This window comes from Gadus macrocephalus, chromosome 9 (assembly GCF_031168955.1).
Source record: "Gadus macrocephalus chromosome 9, ASM3116895v1".
Lineage (NCBI taxonomy): Eukaryota > Metazoa > Chordata > Actinopteri > Gadiformes > Gadidae > Gadus > Gadus macrocephalus.
The window spans coordinates 13,373,765-13,392,868 of record NC_082390.1 but is presented as its reverse complement, the minus strand read 5'-3'; the positions used below and the strand labels follow the sequence as shown (position 1 = coordinate 13,392,868).

The 19,104-nt window shown below is 50.0% G+C and overlaps 1 protein-coding gene across 2 annotated transcripts; it reads right to left on the bottom strand.

Moving 5' to 3' along the window:
- Positions 1–33: 33 nt before the first annotated feature.
- Positions 34–19,095, bottom strand: nup205 (nucleoporin 205). Of its 2 annotated transcripts, XM_060060863.1 has the most exons (43): positions 18,996–19,095; positions 18,686–18,701; positions 17,948–18,090; positions 17,652–17,823; positions 17,379–17,523; positions 16,669–16,828; positions 16,289–16,517; positions 15,758–15,922; positions 15,478–15,653; positions 15,211–15,327; positions 14,780–14,917; positions 14,497–14,647; positions 13,924–14,132; positions 13,405–13,587; positions 13,080–13,130; positions 12,622–12,831; positions 12,128–12,365; positions 11,495–11,684; positions 11,263–11,383; positions 11,058–11,139; positions 10,657–10,821; positions 10,428–10,552; positions 10,179–10,293; positions 9,900–10,049; positions 9,570–9,644; positions 9,304–9,461; positions 9,124–9,204; positions 8,314–8,505; positions 7,223–7,430; positions 6,791–6,889; positions 6,323–6,468; positions 5,659–5,850; positions 5,122–5,243; positions 4,576–4,708; positions 4,220–4,346; positions 3,741–3,814; positions 3,300–3,428; positions 2,513–2,639; positions 1,924–2,096; positions 1,682–1,811; positions 1,220–1,348; positions 1,001–1,065; positions 34–598 (listed from the first exon to the last, which is right to left on the bottom strand). In XM_060060863.1, exons 1-43 carry the CDS (start codon positions 19,011–19,013, stop codon positions 446–448), a joined length of 5,982 nt encoding a protein of 1,993 aa, XP_059916846.1. In that variant the 5' UTR covers positions 19,014–19,095; the 3' UTR covers positions 34–445. The 2 variants fall into 2 exon arrangements, with proteins under 2 accessions (XP_059916846.1, XP_059916847.1); XM_060060864.1 differs by lacking the exon at positions 18,996–19,095 and having other exon boundaries at positions 18,686–18,839.
- Between the last annotated feature and the right edge of the window lie 9 nt (positions 19,096–19,104).

Below are 19,104 nucleotides of genomic sequence, written 5' to 3'. Positions count from 1 at the left end.
TTCGGGTATGTGTACACAAGCACAAGCAGTTAATCCATTTTAAAGTTTATTTCCAAAAGAAAGAAAAATACACAAATATATAAACCACAATAGCAATCATACCAGAAGCGATAACAAATGGTCGCACGTCAAGTTAAACGTCAACTCTGTTCAGTTAGTTATTTTTCATACGCATGCTTGATACGTGCAAGCTGCATAGCACTTAATCACATCAAGTCATTTAATTATCTCGTCTGGAATCCCACACACACATAAGATGCATGATATAATACTAAAGAGCACAGGTTCAAAGGTTGTTGCTCAGCGCCAGAAAAACGCTCCATGGCAGTCGTGCCTCCACTGGTGTAGGCGGGTGTGGTTCCTCTGCGCTTCAGAGAGCGTGTTGAATAAAGAGCCGAGCGGTGGTCTCAGTGTCCGTCAGTGTGCGCCTATCCCCCCAGAGACCTCAGCTCTTGGTGCGTCGGAGGAGGCCGCGGATCCTTCGGACCAGGGCCTGGATGAAGGTGTAGCGGGAGCGGACCTCCCCGTACAGACCCTCCACCTCCAGCAGCTTCCTCTGGAGAGCCTCCCCGAAGCCCGCTGCCATGTCCGCCTGGAGCTGGACCCCAGAGCAACACACACACCATCAACCACACACACATTATCAACCACCACACACACATTATCAACCACCACACACATTATGAACCACCACACACAAACACCATCAACCATCACACATCAACCACACACACACATTATCAACCACCACACACCATCATCAACCACCACACACACACCATCAACCATCACACACACACACATTATCAACCACCACACACACACACACACCATCAACCATCACACTTCAACCACACACATACACATTATCAACCACCACACACCATCAACCACCACACACATTATCAACCACCACACACCATCAACCACCACACGCATCATCAACCGTCACACACATCAACATAAACCACTACACACACATCACCCTTTTTCTTCCTACCTGATCGAGATCCTGCTGGCTGACTCTGGACAAACCCAGGCCACGCCCACTTCCTTGCAAGGAGTCTACAACAACAAATGAAGGTGAAGATAATCACACACTAGCACGGTGATCTAATAATTCCAAGGAAACTTTGAAGTAGAGCCCTGTATTTTCCATAAGACTACGGTAAATGTAAAGCTTTGATCTTTCTCTAGACTGACTCTAGACTCTTCTTACCATCGGCAAAGCGAGATCTGAATGAGCTCGCTCCAGGCAACAGGGCATTCTTGGGGTCCGACGGGGTGCAGTACATCAGGTAGTACTCTAGGTGGCGCCACAACACAAATAGGCAGGTTTCAATGACATCTGAGCGAACCCAAGTCAAGGTGTTGCAACGGTTGGATTGACAGCTCAAACTTCAAGCGACCCTGAAATTATTTGAATTTGCGACATGCTTCAGCAGTCGTTCACAGGTGCTGAAGCAGTAAACTGTAGACCTAATAACCGCACATTAGCATCCGGAACAGAAGGGGGGGGGAACATCTGTCTCAAGAGGAAGAAACGTCATGTTGAACTACATTTCATAATGGAGACGAGGACCGAGTCTGGCCCTAGAGTCCTGGCTCAGAGTGTGGCCCCAGCCCGTGGTTGGCAGTGGACCCACAGCCTGGGTGCTAGGCAGAGTGCGATGAAGGATACAGGAGCAGAGGGCCAGCAGCTTAGCTCGGTTGTTGATGAGCTGGACCAGGCGCCTCTTGGCGAGCAGGCTCCTCTGGACCGATGAGATCTTGTCCACGCCTCCAGGGCCTGACACTAGCCCCTGGCACAGCTGCAGAGCGCAAGCACATACACACACAATGCTGTTCAGCATCACCATGGACAACAATATGCCGTATGCCTCGTTTCAGGATCTCTGACCCTCGGTCATTTGTCCGGCTCACCTCCTTCAGCTCCTCGGGGGGCAGCTGGGCCAGGCCCTGCAGCTTGCTGAGGCTCTGGCGGTGGCTCTGGTGGAAGCGGGAGAAGTCGGCAGCGCTGCTCTTCAGCAGGTACAGCACCAGGCCCAGGCTGGGCACCCGCGAGGAGGCGGCTGCTGGCAGCGTGGACGAGAGGTCTGTCCCAGAAAGACAACCCGGGATCAATGGACGGTGGGAGCACCGGAGAGCCAGCGAGAGATGAAGGGAATCTGAATTCATTTAGGCCCAATCCCATTTCTACCCCTTACCCCTCCCCCTTGTTTTGAAGGGGTAAGGGTACCCCTTCAAAACAAGGGGGAGGGGTAAGGGGAAGGGGTAAGGGGTAGACATGGGATCTGATAATCAATCCCTTTGACTGAAATATAAAATATCCGTTGCTGCCCTAAAATAATCACATGATTGATGTACTCGTCGTGGAAGACATAGTATTTATAACAGCTATGTAACGGTCCCTTGCTTCATGACTGTAGCACTCCTTCCAAGGCCCCGTGCTGGTGACCCCTGCCTCCCCCGCCCTCCCTCTGGCCCCCTGACGGCCCTCCTTGAGGCTGACCTGCTCGCGCTCCGTCCCTGCCAGCCGGCTCGCTGCCAGACGGGCTGAAGAGGCAGATGGTGAACTGGGCCTGCGCCGAGCTCTGCAGCAGCAGGGTCTGGCAGTACTCCATGATGTTGGCACACACCTGTGAATACAGAGCGGCACCGTGAGCTCAGCGACCGCAGTGAGGAACTGGAGAGCTGGGGCCCTTACCAAGGGTGAACTATGTACACACTTGGTACTATGTACACTGCACATCGGGAGAGCTGGTGACCATACCAAATGGGTCCAAGATGAACGGTGTTCCTTACAGTCATTAAATTTAGTTTTATTACACCAGGCTTTGTACTTTATGCATGTTTTTATGGATATTCAACATCTCAATTGAGACATTCATGGGGAGATTAAAGTTGCATTAAATAAGGATTGCTCTTGATTTAAATCGCTTTCTTATTGCCCCATTTATCCATTTATTTATCCATTTTTCATTTATATTTTTGTATGTTACATCAGGAAAAAAGAGCCTGCTCCCAATGGCCTACCATGAATAAATAAAGCTTAAATAAAATAAATATGCAAATGTCTTCCAGTAACTGGTTGAGCCTTCTCTCTATCACCCCAACACCACATTGAGTACGCTCCAAATGTCATCTAGGAAGGTCTTCAGGAAGGAACAGCCTGCATGACCCCTCGGCAACAAGGCCGCTCCCTATGAACACGAGCAGGCACGCCACGACCGACCCTCTTGCATCCTCTCAACCCTCCCAGAGCCGGCCCCTGCCCCCTGGGGCTCCTCCCCTCTGACCTGCTGCATGGCCACCTCCATCTCCTCCCTCCTCTCCGCGGGGTCTCCGGGGGCCGCCGCCTCCGCCTGCTTCAGCAGCCTCTCCCGCTCGCCCCCGGCCAGCCGGCCCAGCAGAGACAGGCACATGCGCTGCGGAGACACGGGTTAATGACGGCTCTGAGCGCTGCACACCGGGACCACAGAGGGTCAGGTGGGCCCTTTGTTGTTTTTTGTGATACATTTTTTATTTTATGATTTATGCAACAAACAGATAGGCATATGGACAAATAAGACAACACACAACACAACATTCATCAACACGCACCCCCCCACCCCCCCACACACACCATGGTTCTGGAGTAGTGTGGATGTTTACGTGCATTAGCATTGAATCTGAGGTCCGGAGGGACGAGCATTTTTAACTATACTGGCAATTCAGCACGAGCAGGGGCAGAAACCCACCTGGAACCTGTTGATGTGACCCTGGAACTCCATCACCACAGCGCTGTGGACCTCCCCGCTCAGCTTGAGGACTCCTGGAACACACACAAGCTAACGTCATCACAACAGTACAACCACCGCCTGTTTGGTCATCGTAGCCATAATAGTAAACCTTGTTTTCCTCGCCAATATTTATTATGCACGGCGTCTTTGAGTGTTACTAATTATTATTATTCTTCATGTTTAACCTCTGTTTTCCTTTTATTCCTAGTCTGTTTTACATAGTTTTGAATGATGACTATATGCTCTGTAAGGTGACCTTGGGTGTCTTGAAAGGCGCCTCTAAATTAAATGTATTATTATTATTATTATTAAATGGAGACCATTGAAAATGGGATGAAAAAGAAAAGTAAGACATGAAGCCACAGTCTCCAGTCATCTGTCCGGCCCCAGGTGAAGGCAGAGCGGCGGATCAGTGGGATGCTGACTGCAGCAGGTACCTGGTAGGGCCGTCTTGCTGATGATGCCTGTGAGCAGAGAGAGCTCCTGCAAGGCCCCCATGCTGAGCTCCTGACAGCGCAGCAGAGACTGGATGGTGTCTGCGTGGACGATCAGCCACTGAAGGACCTGCACACACACACACAAACACAAACATGCACATTTAGCAAATTGTTGTTTAAAGAGCTCTCCCCTTAGGTAACAAATGTTTTTTTTGCAGGTGTAAATAGCACAAACGACATTTAATGAATGTCATTACATTTTGCACCAAAAGGTTATTATTTATAAAAGGTAAAATCATGCATAGGTATTTGTTCCAGGGATACATTATGACCTTATGAGCTGTGTCTCTGCATACCTGTGGTGCCCCCTGCTGGTGGTTCATGGTGGTGGACGTCAGGATGATCTGGAACAGCCTGAGTGCGGGCAGAAGAATCTGGCGGTAGCGGTCCAGCGGGCTAGGGATGAACCCTGACGGGTCCCTCATGACCCTGGCATACAGAGAGAGCCTTGTTTCAGACACAGTTCAACTGAAATGCCTCGCTAAATGTCAGTTACAATTGAACAGAAATGGACACGCGTCGTTAAAAAGGTGCTTCAGGTTGGATCTGAGAGCAGAACGTAATGTTGTGAAACAAACAACCTGTGACTGACAGACAATATGACTTCCCCAAAGACCATCGTGAAAGAGATGGCCTGGGGGCCAGAATGGCTCGGCCATTTCAAACTAATTACTCTCAATCTACAGCGCTTCAATATCACCTGCACACCTTCAACAGATTTATGTAAAGCTTTCTAGAGATGAGGATCAGTGCAAGCCTCTCCATGGAGTCTATACAGCAGAGGGACACATGCACGTGGTCTGAGTGCCAGGAGCACAGGTGTGTGAGCGCCGTCCCCTGACCTGTGTGCGTCGCTGTCCGGGAGCATGTCGTACACCTGGCACTCCATCAGCTGGGCCACCAGGCCGCAGCGCAGCAGCTCCACCGCACCCTCGCTCGTCTTGGCCACGCGAGTCAGCAAGGCCTGCACACACACAGACACTTTTAGGGTCCAAGACGTATCTCTTGAATTTAGCATAGCTCACTGTGGCTATTGGACACGGTTCACACACACACACACACACACACACACACACACACACACACACACACACACACACACACACACACACACACACACACACACACACACACACACACACACACACACACACACACACACACACACACTCACACACACACACACTCACACACTCACACACTCACACTCTGGCTGGTGATCAGTTCATTGCACGGGTCTGCCAATATTCTGAAAGGTCCACTCAAATCAACTTGTTTGGAACACGCCGTTTCCAAGACAAGACAATTAAGCGCATGCGTGTGAGTGCGTGTGAGTGCCTGCATGCGGGGGGACTGAGCGTGTGCGTGCTCAGCCTCACCATCTTGCTCTCGTAGATGTAGAGGGGCTTGAGGAGCGGCGGCTGGGGCGTGAGCAGGCCCTGCAGCGCCCCGTCGTCCTGCCGCAGGCTCTCCACCAGCACCCTCAGGTAGCCGCTGTTGCACAGGTACAGCAGCCACTGGCTCTGCCGGTCGATGGACAGGATGCGGTCCAGCACCGCCAGGGCCAGCATCTAACGGGGAGCAGCGAGCAGAGACATGAGGCCCGGGCCCGCTGGACCATTCTGTATAAAGCCCGGTGTGGTTTGGGTACGCAGCGTTCAAAACTTGATGGATAAGATTGAATTATAAAAATATATGTTGATCCACACGTGACCCAGCACTGATTGAGCCAGCCCCATTCGTCCAGCACAAAATCCCCCCAAAGACTCTTACACCCTCTCCCTTCATCTAGATGCTATTAAAAGGTTTTCATGACCATTTATTGATATGGCGCTCGTTGTTTATTAATTCTGTATTTGATGTCTTATCATGTAAAGGGTCTTTGAGTATGGAGGAAAGCACTTCATAGTTAAATGCGTTATTATTATTAAAATAATTATCTCTGGGACTGGGACTTCCCATCAACCCCAGCAAGGACCAATGAGGGGCGTCGCTGCAGGGTATGTGAGGCTGCTGGGTGGGAATGGTGGGTGGGGCTCATACCCGGCCTATCTCGTGCCCGTCGCAGGCGTCCCGGCACACCACCTCCATCAGGGCGGTGCCGTAGCTCTCGATGATGGACAGGTTCTCCCTCTGCAGCTTGGAGAAGCTGTCCTCTGGGGCGGTCAGGCGCTCCCACATGGACTTCCCTGGTGGAGGGAGAGAGAGCGGTGAGGTCAGCAGGGGTCAAAGGTCAGACCGTCTCTTAACAAGCTTCAATCATTGATTTAAAAAGGGCATGGATTGCAAATCATTCATTGCTTTTCAATATATTTTTTCTAAGCAATTTTTCCCCCAAAAAAAGAAAGTCTATAGGGCTTGTACATCTAAACATCACAATGACTGCCACTATTATGGACACATAGGAGCAGAGGAAGGTTAGTTATAATGTTGGTCGTTATTTTTCCATTGTTATTTGCCTTTACCTGAGACATGGTTTGAAACTGCTGAAGAGTGTCTACTCTACTGTACCTGTCTGTAGCGTGTCGGGCTCCTCTGGCTTCTGGGCCATCTGGAGGTAGTAGAGCAGAGCGCCATACAGGTGGGCTCGCAGGCGCTGGAACCCCCCGCCTGAAGGGGGAGGGAGAGGTGGTAAGGAGACCGCCAAGTAGACCGCCGGGTAGTCACACGCCTCTGGATTCACACTCGGCAGTATTGCTGCTAATCGCTTATGATTGCCCTTCTTACTGAATCAACAATAATATTAGAGTTTAATATCAAAAAAGGGGAATGAAATTTGATTTTTTTTATATAATTGTTTAGATTAAAAAAAAAAATATATAACATCAAAAAGCTAGACATGACAGGTAACTAAGGGTTGTCTTTTAGGTGACAGATAGAAACGTGCTGATGTTGTGATTGTTGATTTCTTTTCTGGACAAACAACAGCAGAAGGTTCCTGACCCGTGCAGAGGATGAAGTCGAGCATCTTGCGGAGGATGAGGTGCAGGGCGGAGTTGGCGATGGAGGCGAAGCCCGAGGACCCGTCCCCGTCCAGCCCCACCCCCTGCTGCTGCTCCGACAGGATGGACTGGCTGAGCTGGGCCGCCAGCGTGAAGACCGCCCCCGCCACGATGGGCATCAGCTCTCCTGCAGCGTCCTCCGATAACACCTGGAGAGCATGGGGGGGGGAGGGGGGTCAGATCACCTTCTGCACAAACACATTCATACGCAAGCTATGGTTTCTAGAAGCGGCTCATTAGCTTGTTTCTGTACGCTCCATCGTTCCTTCAGTGGTTGTTGGATACTGTATCTATGAAGAAAAATTAATGAGCATTTCTGACTGCATTCATATTGACACCATTTAGTTCACCAGGTTCAGAAATACCTCCACCTCCCCCCTAAATGCCCCCAAACCTCCTCCTGAAGTATCCCTCATCCCACCATCCCACCTCCTCCTGAACCCATCACCCATCCCACCTCCTCCTGAAGCCATCCCCCATCCCACCTCCTCCTGAACCCATCACCCATCCCCCATCACTCATCCCACCTCCTCCTGAAGCCATCCCCCATCCCACCTCCTCCTGAAGCCATCCCCCATCCCACCTCCTCCTGAAGCCATCCCCCATCCCACCTCCTCCTGAAGCCATCCCCCATCCCACCTCCTCCTGAAGCCATCACCCATCACCCATCCCCCATCACTCATCCCACCTCCTCCTGAACCCATCACTCATCCCACCTCCTCCTGAACCCATCACCCATCACTCATCCCACCTCCTCCTGAACCCATCACCCATCCCACCTCCTCCTGAACCCATCACTCATCCCACCTCCTCCTGAACCCATCACCCATCCCACCTCCTCCTGAACCCATCACTCATCCCACCTCCTCCTGAACCCATCACCCATCCCACCTCCTCCTGAACCCATCACCCATCCCACCTCCTCCTGAAGCCATCACCCATCCCACCTCCTCCTGAACCCATCACCCATCCCACCGTCCCCCCCCTCCTCTGCCCGCCCCCCTGCCCCCCCCCAACAGGCCCGCTGCGTGCCTTGTCGTGCAGGTCCAGCAGCAGGTCTCTGATGATGAGCTGCCGGTCGTCCGGCGGTATGAGGTCGGCGGGGCAGGCGGTCAGCAGCGTCTCCACCAGGCCCCTCCAGGACTGCAGGGCGTGGCGCTTGGCGTTCAGGCTGCGGCGCACGTGGTTCCTCTCCACCACCTGCTGCAGGATGGAGTTCACCTCCTGGGTGCAGCGCGGGAAACTGAGTCAGGGGCGGGTGTAGCTTAAGATACTTCTAAACGGAGTCAGTGACTGGTGTAACTTAAGATATTCTAAACAGAGTCAGTGGCTGATGTAGCTTAAGCTACTTCTAAACAGAGTCAGCGGCTGAGGTAGCTTAAGCTACCGGTACTTCTAAACGGAGTCAGCGGCTGATGTAGCTTAAGCTACTTCTAAGCGGAGTCAGCGGCTGGTGTAGCTTAAGCTACTTCTAAACAGAGTCAGCGGCTGGTGTAGCTTAAGCTACTTCTATACGGAGTCAGCGGCGGGTTTAACTTAAGCTACTTCTAAACGGAGTTAGCGGCTGGTGTAGCTTAAGCTACTTATAAACGGAGGTAAACTGAGGCTACTTTTACAACGAGCCAAAAGTACAGCCCGTCTCAAGTGAGGAAGCTCCATAGTTACACTTAGTCGTAAGGTTTCTTGGCCAATGGTATCACAGGACTAATGCCTGGTAGTTCAGTTTTTTAAGCCAATTTGCATTTAAACTGACTTGAAGATGAGATGAATTAATAATGAAACTATGTTGCAGCTCTGCTTGACTGCGGGATAATGCTGGGGGCTCAGCAGTTATTCACTCACCTCCATCAAAAGTGGCCTCTGACCAATGGCGGCCATTCCTTGAAGGGCGTTCACTTCAGCAACCAGCACGCGATGTAACAGCTGTGACAGACATGTACACATTGAATCAGTACAGGTCACATTGTATTGGTTTCTATCTTCAGAGCGAAACAACTACCATCTTGTCAAGGGATCCCTCACCTTGACGTTGCAGACCGTGTGTCCCTGCTCGTTGACGTGCTCACAGTTGGTGATCACCAGCTCGATCTGAGCGCGCTCAAAGAAGTCGAGCTGCAGCAGGTCTGGGATGTCTTGGCTGAACTCGATGGCGTCCAGTACACACAGCAGCTTCCTGCGCACTGGGAACCATGACAGACGAGTTGTTGTTATCGGGAAGGAATAAACTGTGGTTTGAAAGAATAAAAGCTACAAATATAATCATTGCAGTGAGCCAAAGTGCTGCACACCTTTTGAGGCTGTGTCGAAATGGAGGAAGCCGCAGACTGATCTGGTCTCTTCCTCCATTCCCAGCTCTCCATCAACTACGAGGAGAAAGTAAGGGGTTACAGGTGACAACGGTATTGACTGGCTGATTGTGGAAGTCGGTGGTTGTGTGTGTAGGTGTGCGTCTCAACATGTGCGTGTGTTATACGTGCGTGTGAACGTACCATGTGCTGTGTGCGTACCAGTGTGCTGAATGAGTACGTGTGAGAGTGAGCATGAGCACACCCGTTTGCTGTGTATGTGTACGTACTAGTGTGCTGTATGTGCACGAGGGAGCGTGCGTGGGGGCGTACCGGTGTGCTGTGTGGGGGGCTGGTCGTCCAGCAGCAGGCTCACGAGGCGCTGTGTGTGCGAGCGCTGGCGGTTGAGGGAGGTCATTCGCAGCTCGATGGCCGCCGTTTTCATCAGCCACGACATCTGGGAGAGAGCAGCGATCTGGTTGCCTGATAGAGAGAGAGAGAAAGAGAGAGAGCCGGCCGAGGGACAAACCAGGGACAGGTCTTACACAACTGACCCGGATCGACAGGATACATCGGTAATGTGAATGGAGCCGGGAGGATGATGGGCCTCACTTGGCAGGGAAAAGGGCATGTGCTGCAGGTGAGAGAACAGGAAGTCCTGGCTGGTCCTCAGGTAGCGCATGGTGGGCCCCGACGTGTCCGAACAGGCACACAGCTGGTAGATCACCTTCAAGAGGCACACAGATCACCCTCAATTTAAAAATGATCATATTCCGCTTTGACTACATCCTCGACAGGCCCGCTCCAGACGGATGCCAAACAAAGCTCCACATGTGCCGAGGTTCTTTATGTCGGCGGTACCTGGTAGCAGAGCTCAGCTAGGTGAGGGGCCTGCTGGCTGAGCACCGGGCCGGACCTCTTCTCGCTGCCGCGCTGCAGCAGACTCAGGATGGCGTGCAGGCAGCTCCGTGGACATCCGAGCACACCTGGGGACACACAGTGCGGGTCAGCCCTGCGGCTCCCACAGCGACACAGGGGTAGGGCGTGTTTCAGCGTGAAATGATAAATGAAAGGCCAGCTGGTGTCAGACCTGGGTCCTGCAGGTTGGTGGAGGAGACGGCTTTCTTGACCTCGTAGCCCAGCAGGTACAGTGCCAGGTTGGGAGGCTTCAGCTCCAGCGACGTCATCAGCAGGTTCAGGATGTGGATCTTGATCTCGTGCCGGATCCTCGCCACCTTGTTTTGCGAGTCTGTTTCTGAGTAGTGAAGGAGAGTATCTAGGGATCAGCGTGGTTCAAGATGGACGTGAACAGCTTGGAAGTCTGGGAGGTTGTTAACGTAAATACCGATTTTTATTTGAGAAAAACGAGTCCAGTATGTCATGTTACAGAGCATACTCCTGTTGGCATTCAGGAAGCTCCCATTAGTGGCTGGTACGTTTCTAAAAGACTCATTCTAATTATGATGCGCATGAATAGGAAGGGTAACTCACCTTCTTCCTTCTCCACCGACTCTTCTGCCTCATCAATGTCCAGACATTCCACGAAGCCTGCCATGAGCTTGTCACTTACAGCCTACAAACATTACGAATAAAATCAAATTATTATACGATGACTCATTTTTTAAATGTTTTTTTTATTCAAAAGTTATATACGCTGCTCAACATATCCACTTAAACAAAAGGGTTGGATGCATACCGGGTCGTGGGTGAAGTCCCCCACCAGCCTGATCTGGATGTTGGGGTAACGGGCGACGTGACGAAGGATCTTTGCACTCTGGAAGGCTGCCTCCGGGTTGGAGCTGCTGTGGTACAGATAACTGCCAGGGACACGCACACAGCCGCGCATAAGTACATGTGGTGTTGTTTAAACAACAGGACCCCTTTGCTTCAGGGACCACTGTCACGGAGGGCTTCTGAGGGGTTCCCACCTGGCTATGTTGACGATGTGGTCGGCCCGGCGGGTCTGAGGACTGACCCCCTGGAGGAGCTGCTCCAGAGGGGAGACCAGCAGCGAGGCCTGGCTCTCCCGCAGCAAGTCCATGAACACCACCTCCTTCTGCAGGGCCAGCTCCAGCAGGCACAGGCAGTGCAGCACCGCCGACTCCAGGTGCTTCTTGCCTGCCGGGTGGAGAAGGTCCGAAGGATGAAGAAATTTAAAACGCATGATTTTGATTAACTCCTCCAAACTTCAAATGTTTTTATGCTCATACAAAATTGTTTGGCTCTACTCTGCCTTACATTGGGAAAGGTCAAACACTAACTACTACTTGAAGATGAGCCATGGGAACGTGATTAAAAAGCCTCAGCAGGTAAATCAACATTCCAAGATGTTCCACTAAATGTGTAAAACATCCCGGCAGTTAAGTGCTAGTGAATTAATGTGGGAAATGAGGCGCAAGCCTTCTTACTGGGTCAGTACACTGTGTGCAGACAAAGGTGGTCAGAATGTGAATCCGATCTTGAGGAAGGTTAATGCATGCAGGGCAGCATCTGTTTGCCCATCTTTACCCCACACGCTACACACAGCTCCCCTCCTCCTCCCCTCCCTCCCTCCCTCTCACCGGGGAAGGGTGCGTAGGTGTCCAGCTGCCGCACCCCCTCCTCCAGCAGGCTGAGGCAGAGGGCCAGGGTGGGCGAGTCGTTGAGCAGGTGGAACATGATGCTGTGGCCCGGGGGCTTATGGGCCGGCACCTGCTCCCCGTGGAGCTCCACCATCTCCTGGAGGAAGTCGGCGGGCTGGGGCTCATAGTCCCGCAGCAGCTTGTGGAACACCTCCAGGACGCCGTCGGCCACCTCCCACTGGCGGGGGCGCAAAGGGGGTTAGGGTCCTGCCACGCCAACAACGATACCTTCAGGAGGCATCTTAAAAGGTCCCACGGCATGCCACCCGGTGTGGTGTGATTAGCCGCTAAGTTGGACACGCCCACCTGTGATGTCATAAGGGGCAGATTTCCAAAAACGGCCTGTAGCGGCTAATCACACCACGCCTGGTGGCATGCCATGGGACCTTTAATGCGTTGTCCACTGCGTACACGTGACTGAGGTAGAACGCTACCTTCTCGGCGGCGTGGCAATAGGCCCTGGTGGGGAAGGGGAGGAACACGGCGTCCCGCAGGAAAGTGAGGTAGGGGTCGAACCCTGGCGCCCGCAGTCCCGCCCCCAGGTTGACGGGCAGGCTGCTCTCGACCAACGTGCTGATCAGCTGGCAGAAGGCCCGGGTCAGAGGGTATTCCTCGCAGCTGGACTCGATCTCGTTGAGCTCCACCTGGGGTGGGTGAGAAGTACAGTCAAGAGCTGCAACACACAGAAGTGCCCCTCATCTGTTCACAGAGATTCACCAGCAGGATGTTGTGTTAACATGCAGTCAACATCTTACATTGACAGGTCCTTGTCTACAGCCTGTGAACATCATTCAGCAATTTACTGTAATCTATGAAAAAAATAATGATACACTTGGTTGGTGAATTTGATATCACAAACCAAGTAAAACAATGTTCCCAGACGTAATCATACCTCAATGCCAGCCGCCTGTCTCTGTCCAGGTATTCTCACTGTCTGGAGGATCTGGAGAACCATAGCACATCACAAGGACTTAATGACAATCCCAACGCACACCTGCTATGAAATGAGGATGCCTGTATGTACATAATGCGTTCCTGCCATAGTGACATATATTATGAAGTAAAGAATAACCAATAGCACAACACAAAAGGAATATCAATGAGGTACTCTATAGACAATTGGACTGAATAAAACACTGCAACACCTTGAATGTAGGATGAGTATTGATATTATCCCCACTGATCAATAAAGAGAGGAACAGCAATGACCACTTTACCTGGGTGTACTCCAGGGACTGCCAGAGGGAGGCAGCGATCTCAGGAGACTTGCCGAAGGCAGCCAGGCAGCGTAGGAGCTCCCCCTTGAGGACGGGGGGCACGCTGCACTGGAGCAGGCCCAGGACCACTACCACCGGCGTCCACTGGGGGTGCTCACACAACGCCAGCCGCGCATTCTCACTCTAGCAGACCAAGGAGGCACACACACAATGCATTGAAAAGAGCTGAAGGGATTGGAATCAAAAACAAGTTGACAGGCATGTGTTGGACCTCAAGGCGCTGCATACAAAGTATGTTGACAAGGAGAGCTAATGTACCACATTTTGAGAAAAGTTTGACGTTGAATGTATTTGTTTCAACATATTCATGGAATAATCATATTCAAGCATAATAGGCAATTGTTATAATGTCCAAACTAGTTCTTGTTGACAAATGAACATTTTCAAATTTTTGCAATTTAAAAAACGAAAGTGAAAGCAGTGCACAAGGCCGCCCGGCGTGAACAGGACGGGCCATACCCAGGTGATGATGGTGGTGAGCAGCTCCAGGTAGGAGGTGAGCCCGTCCACCTCCCTCTGGGTGATCCCGCGGGTGGGCGGGTGGCGGTAGAGGTTGGCGGCCTCCGGGCTGGGTAGGTCCCGCCGCAGGTTCTCATAGTACAGCATCAGAGAGTGGAACAAGAGTTCCCAGGACACCGGCCGGCCTGTCATGCCCTGCATGGTGTCCCCTGGGTGGTGTTGAACACAATATCATCAGAAAAACAATACATACAACAATCACATCTTTCCCATGTTGTTAAATGCATAGCTACATAAAGTCATTCCAGGATAAACTACATGCCATTTAATTTGAAAAATCTAGTAATATTCCTCAAATTGGCCCGTTTATTTAGATTTAAACCTGCAATATGGAAATTTCGTTTTTTCTGGTCTTTCTTCCCGCCCCCCACTGTGTGAAAGTCTGAAGACGACGGTAACGGAAACTGATATAGCTAATGCTAAGACTGTTATGACAGCTCCAGCTGCTAGAGGTTGCGGTGGGAAAACGTATCCAGTGGAGGATTAATACAGTCCCCCCGAGCGAGGCCTTACCATGAGTGGCTCCGTTGGTCTTCAGCAGGCTGAAGCAGTAGTGGGAACACTGCGGTCCGTTGGCCAGACCCTTCAACATCCTCAGGTAAGGGATGACCAGGGTAGAGGGGAGCAGGTCTCCCATCTGACGCACAAACTTGGATAGCACCACCTAAAGGGCAGGAATAAACAAAGCATGATGGGAAAGGGGGTCAGGTAAGAGCTGATAGGCAAGTTAAGCGGCAACTCAATTATAGTGTGTCATGAATAGGTTTTTAGTGACGCTGGTAAGCCCAGCTCATACCTGTTTATGCGGGGGTCTTTGCAGGGCCATGCCCAGATACGAGCCCTGCAGGTTGGTGTGATGAAGAGACTCTGTGGGAGCCCAGAACTCTAGACCGAGCTCCAGACCAAACGGGTCTTTGCTGTAGAACTCACCGATCTGGAAACCAAATGTGGGCAAAGATAGCAAGAGATTGATTACAAAGCAACATTTCCACATGGCTGCTGCTAATCATGACAAAATAACTGAGAACTCCATAATTTAACTTGATTATAAACTCAGAAAGAGCCAACTACAGCCAGCTGTCATGGGCCTTGAACCCTTTGAACCTTGTTCTATTGCCTCCGTCCTCTGACAAGAAGAACATGATGGTGTACTTGTTGTACAGTCACTCTTTGCAGTATCGCAGGCTTTATCGTGTGAAAGGTTGTGCGTAGACAATGCAAACTAACCAGGAACATGAGGTGGTCTAGGTCTTTCCGTAACGACGAAGGGGGCTCACTGCCCATCTGTAGGGACATATACACCAAGCGGGCATCCTCATCGGCACGGTTACGCAGCTGCTTCACCTGCAGAGAAGGAAAACCTTAGAGTGGGCACCAAACCTTCGAATCAACGTGGACTTAAGTCCTCAGGCTTGTTTCAATAAAAAATTAACCTAAAAAAATATGTATTTAAAAACGTATCAGTAAATGTGTTATTAACACACTATGACTTGCCTTGATCGGCATGAGAGCCAGAAAGTCTGTAATTAAGGTATGAAGGCGACGGATGTAGAACTCTTCCTGGGTGAACCCTTCACATCCCAGCATGCCATCTTTCATGAACAGGAAGACGTCTCCCAGGAGGGCCAGGTCAGCCAGAGCCTCGTCTGACTCCGTGAACTCCACAAGGGCTGCGATAAACACATAAAGAAGTAAGCCACAATGTACAGCCCCCCCATATACTATCCATACATTACAACTGTGCGTGTGTGTCAGCCACAAAAGGAGGACGTACAGGAGCCCTGTGGAAGCTGGGACAGAGCCCTCAAAACCAGAGCCCACGCAAGCCGACAAACAGCCTGTAGGCCAGGAATCTTCCAGGTAGGCCCTTCCAGCAAACGGTTATGCACCGCAAGCACGTAGTCCCTCTCCGTCAACAAGGGCAGGGCCTGAAGCAGATCTGGACAAACACAACACGTCAATGCTTTCCACTGGCAAGTTAAAGCACGGTTACATATTTGTTGTACTTTGACAGTAGAAACCAAACACAGAAAAGCTTTAAACTTAACCGAGCAGGGTCTCGGCAGGTTTCTTTTTAAGAAACAATTTAAGACCCAATTAATCTCCATACCGGCAAAAACGGTACAAAGGATGTGAAGGAAAATCAAAGTCCCAGAGTTACTTGCAAAGTAAATAAATGTATTCACATTCAATAGAACATGACTACACAGAACTGTGTGTACGCAAGAGTTGTAAGAGTATAATACCTGCTGAGGGTTGAGTGATAATATTTCAATAAATTGTATCCAGCATTTATTCATCTTACCTTCCCTATCTTCGGTTCCTTGCTCTAGGAAGCTGACGTCCAAACAGTACAGCAATGCCATGACCAGAGAAAGGTTTACACTGTCCAATGAGCCATCAGCTTCAACTGTCACTGTCTCCAAGTGGCCAATTAGGGCCAGGGTGTCATCTTTAGTCAGAGGGGATTGGCAGGTCCATGAAAACAAGCTGTCTGCCAATGCTTGTCTAGATTCCTTGATGAGGTCCAATACCTGATAATGACAAGATTCCAACCTGTGGTCAAAACCTTGAACAATGCCTTCCCTCACCACAGGTGAGAGTTTTTCAATTAAGTTACGTATTTAAAATAGGTCGTCCAATTTTTTTTTAACACAATGGAGAGTAAGATATTTTGACTTGTACCTGTTTCCGGTGCTTCTCGTTGCCAAGACCGCGTTGTTTCTGCAGACGCTCAAACTCCCGTGTCACGTTGACCTCGGACACCAAGCTCAGGATGCGCTTGGTCAGACCCTGGCCCATCAGTTCATCTGTGAACCGCGTGGTCAAGGCCACAAGCTCTCCACTAAGGGACAACAAACCAGACACCCCATCAACCAGTTAAACACAAACAATCGCTCTTTTTCTTTAAGTAAGGTGAATGTTTTGGAACCGGCTGGATTGTGAAGAGAAATTTAGGCAAGACATGGAGGAGACCGTAAGCCTGAATTATACTCTGAATAGCCCCATAGGTGTGCACTGAGGGTCGCTACGCCAGTGCTTGCAGTTGTGAGACTAAAGTCAGGTATTCAGTGACATCTGATATCTTCATAATAATGCGATCCTTACATATAAGCAAACCTCTCCTAGTCCAGTATAAATGCAAGCTGGGAGGACGAGTCAGGCCGCCTGTTGCCCTGACGTGTAGTTGCATCTTTTGGAGAGGTGGAAATAAGCTACGTGTCGCCATCTTCGGGCAACGCCAGTGACGTAGAGACTCAGGGTGTACCAAGGGCGACTGTTCATCACAGAAGTATAAATCACCCCTCAACTGTGGTCACCCACTGATCACCAAAGTATAATCCACCTGACTGTGGTTACCTATTCATCACCAAAGTATAATCCTGACTGGTTACCTGAGCTCCAACGTGAAGGTCTTGCCTGGACGGGACTGAATGAGGGACCGCAGGGAGTTGGCCACACAGAGCTTGCCGTCCCAGTAGAGCAGCACAGCCACCAGCCCACGGGTCAGTCCCGGGAAGTGCGGCTGCTGGTGCTCCCCTGCAGCAAGGCATGCAAGAGATCATTAGAGAGTAGAAGAAAGGTATTAATCACGCTCTCTTGATGGAAATCAATTGAACAACAAGACTGTTATTAAATAAGGTCATTTAAAAAGCAGATAACATTACCTGCCAATAGCAGCTCCAGGGCTGCCAACTCTCCCATATCAAACATGTCACTGAGGATCAGCGCTTCTGCCAGGAGCTGCTCAGGCACCAGTCGTGAGCCTTGTTGGCCTTGGATGGCTATGCCTTCTGTGCTAGCTTTGCGCACTTTGTCCCTCTGCTCTGCACTCTTTGGCTGCAAATAAAGTAAGACAGTGTTTGTGTTTAATAAAAGGACATCAAATTAGACACACACAAATAACTTTGACACAAAATTCGATGTGTTTTTAAATGACGTGTGTATTTTAAATGACACATACAGGGTTTTTGTACAGAGACAGAAAGTGTGGCTTGTGTTTCTTCAGCTGCAAGTCGAGGAGGTGGACACTCTCCGACTGCCTCCTCATAACAGCTCCCTCCACCGTCTCCCATAGCTCCTTCAGCGGCCCCCACAGACTGGCTCCTAATGGTACACATAGCATACACTGGAACTTGAGTGACAGATAGTAAGGCGTAGTAACATATTCCGATTGCTTGTAAACATGTATTCATTGGGCTCGAAGAAATGGTGAGTGGCAAGTTTGTATTAAGTTTGTAGTTTCTGTGAAGCAGACCGCAAGGGGTAAACAATGAATACAACTTAGTATGTTGCATTAATAATCGTTCTTCTCCTGACCAACTAATACAACTTTCTTTGCACTCCCAAATGACTTGCTTGCTAGTAGATGTCTTACTCCCTTCGAAGAGGAAACACAAGTCAGCTGTCAAATTATAATATAATATGCACCAGTACATTAACGATACACATGCCATATACGATTGAAGGAAGAGGTGTTCATTCATAGCAAACTAACACTAACAACTATGCTAGGTTGTTAGCCTAGCCAATATTGACGGAAATTGACATGGATAGAGCCACATGTGCTCGATTCAAACAAAACTGAGTGGAAGTGGCCTTAGGAAAATAATTATATGTGTATTTATGTGGCATGCGTAGCTCGTGCCTACTGTCTCAACATTGCAGAACTATCACGTTAGTTAAATAAAATATCCCATACCCGAATTTACCGCCATCTGCGCCGCCATGATATGTGGTTACCGGATTTTGGACAGAGAGTGAAGAGTTAGTGCCCGTATTAAATTCTAACCAACATATGCTTTGAAACTATATTATAAATGTTCTTGAAACTTTTCATATCATAATTGATCCAATGAATAACGTACTGAATAAGACTATGATTTATATGAATCGTTGTACAATATATACAATACAGGCGAGGTCCTTATTTTTTAATTAACGAGTTGCGGCAGGGGTAATGTAGTTTATATTTTAAAGTACGCAAGTCTTTTTAGTTTACTCTTACACACCAAGGTGACACCTTTCATATACAATTAAAATGTTATCTCCAACATGTCGGAAGGCCTCAATATAGAAACGATTTTGATTTGTATAAACGAATTCGTAATCCAAGCGGAA

Coding starts and splice junctions, on each gene's coding strand:
- nup205 (XM_060060863.1), bottom strand. Junction 15,328..15,477: donor TGGCTCTCATGCCGATCAAG/GCAAGTCATAGT, acceptor CCTTCTCTGCAG/GTGAAGCAGCTGCGTAACCG. Junction 3,429..3,740: donor GTCACATCAACAGGTTCCAG/GTGGGTTTCTGC, acceptor GTGTCTCCGCAG/CGCATGTGCCTGTCTCTGCT.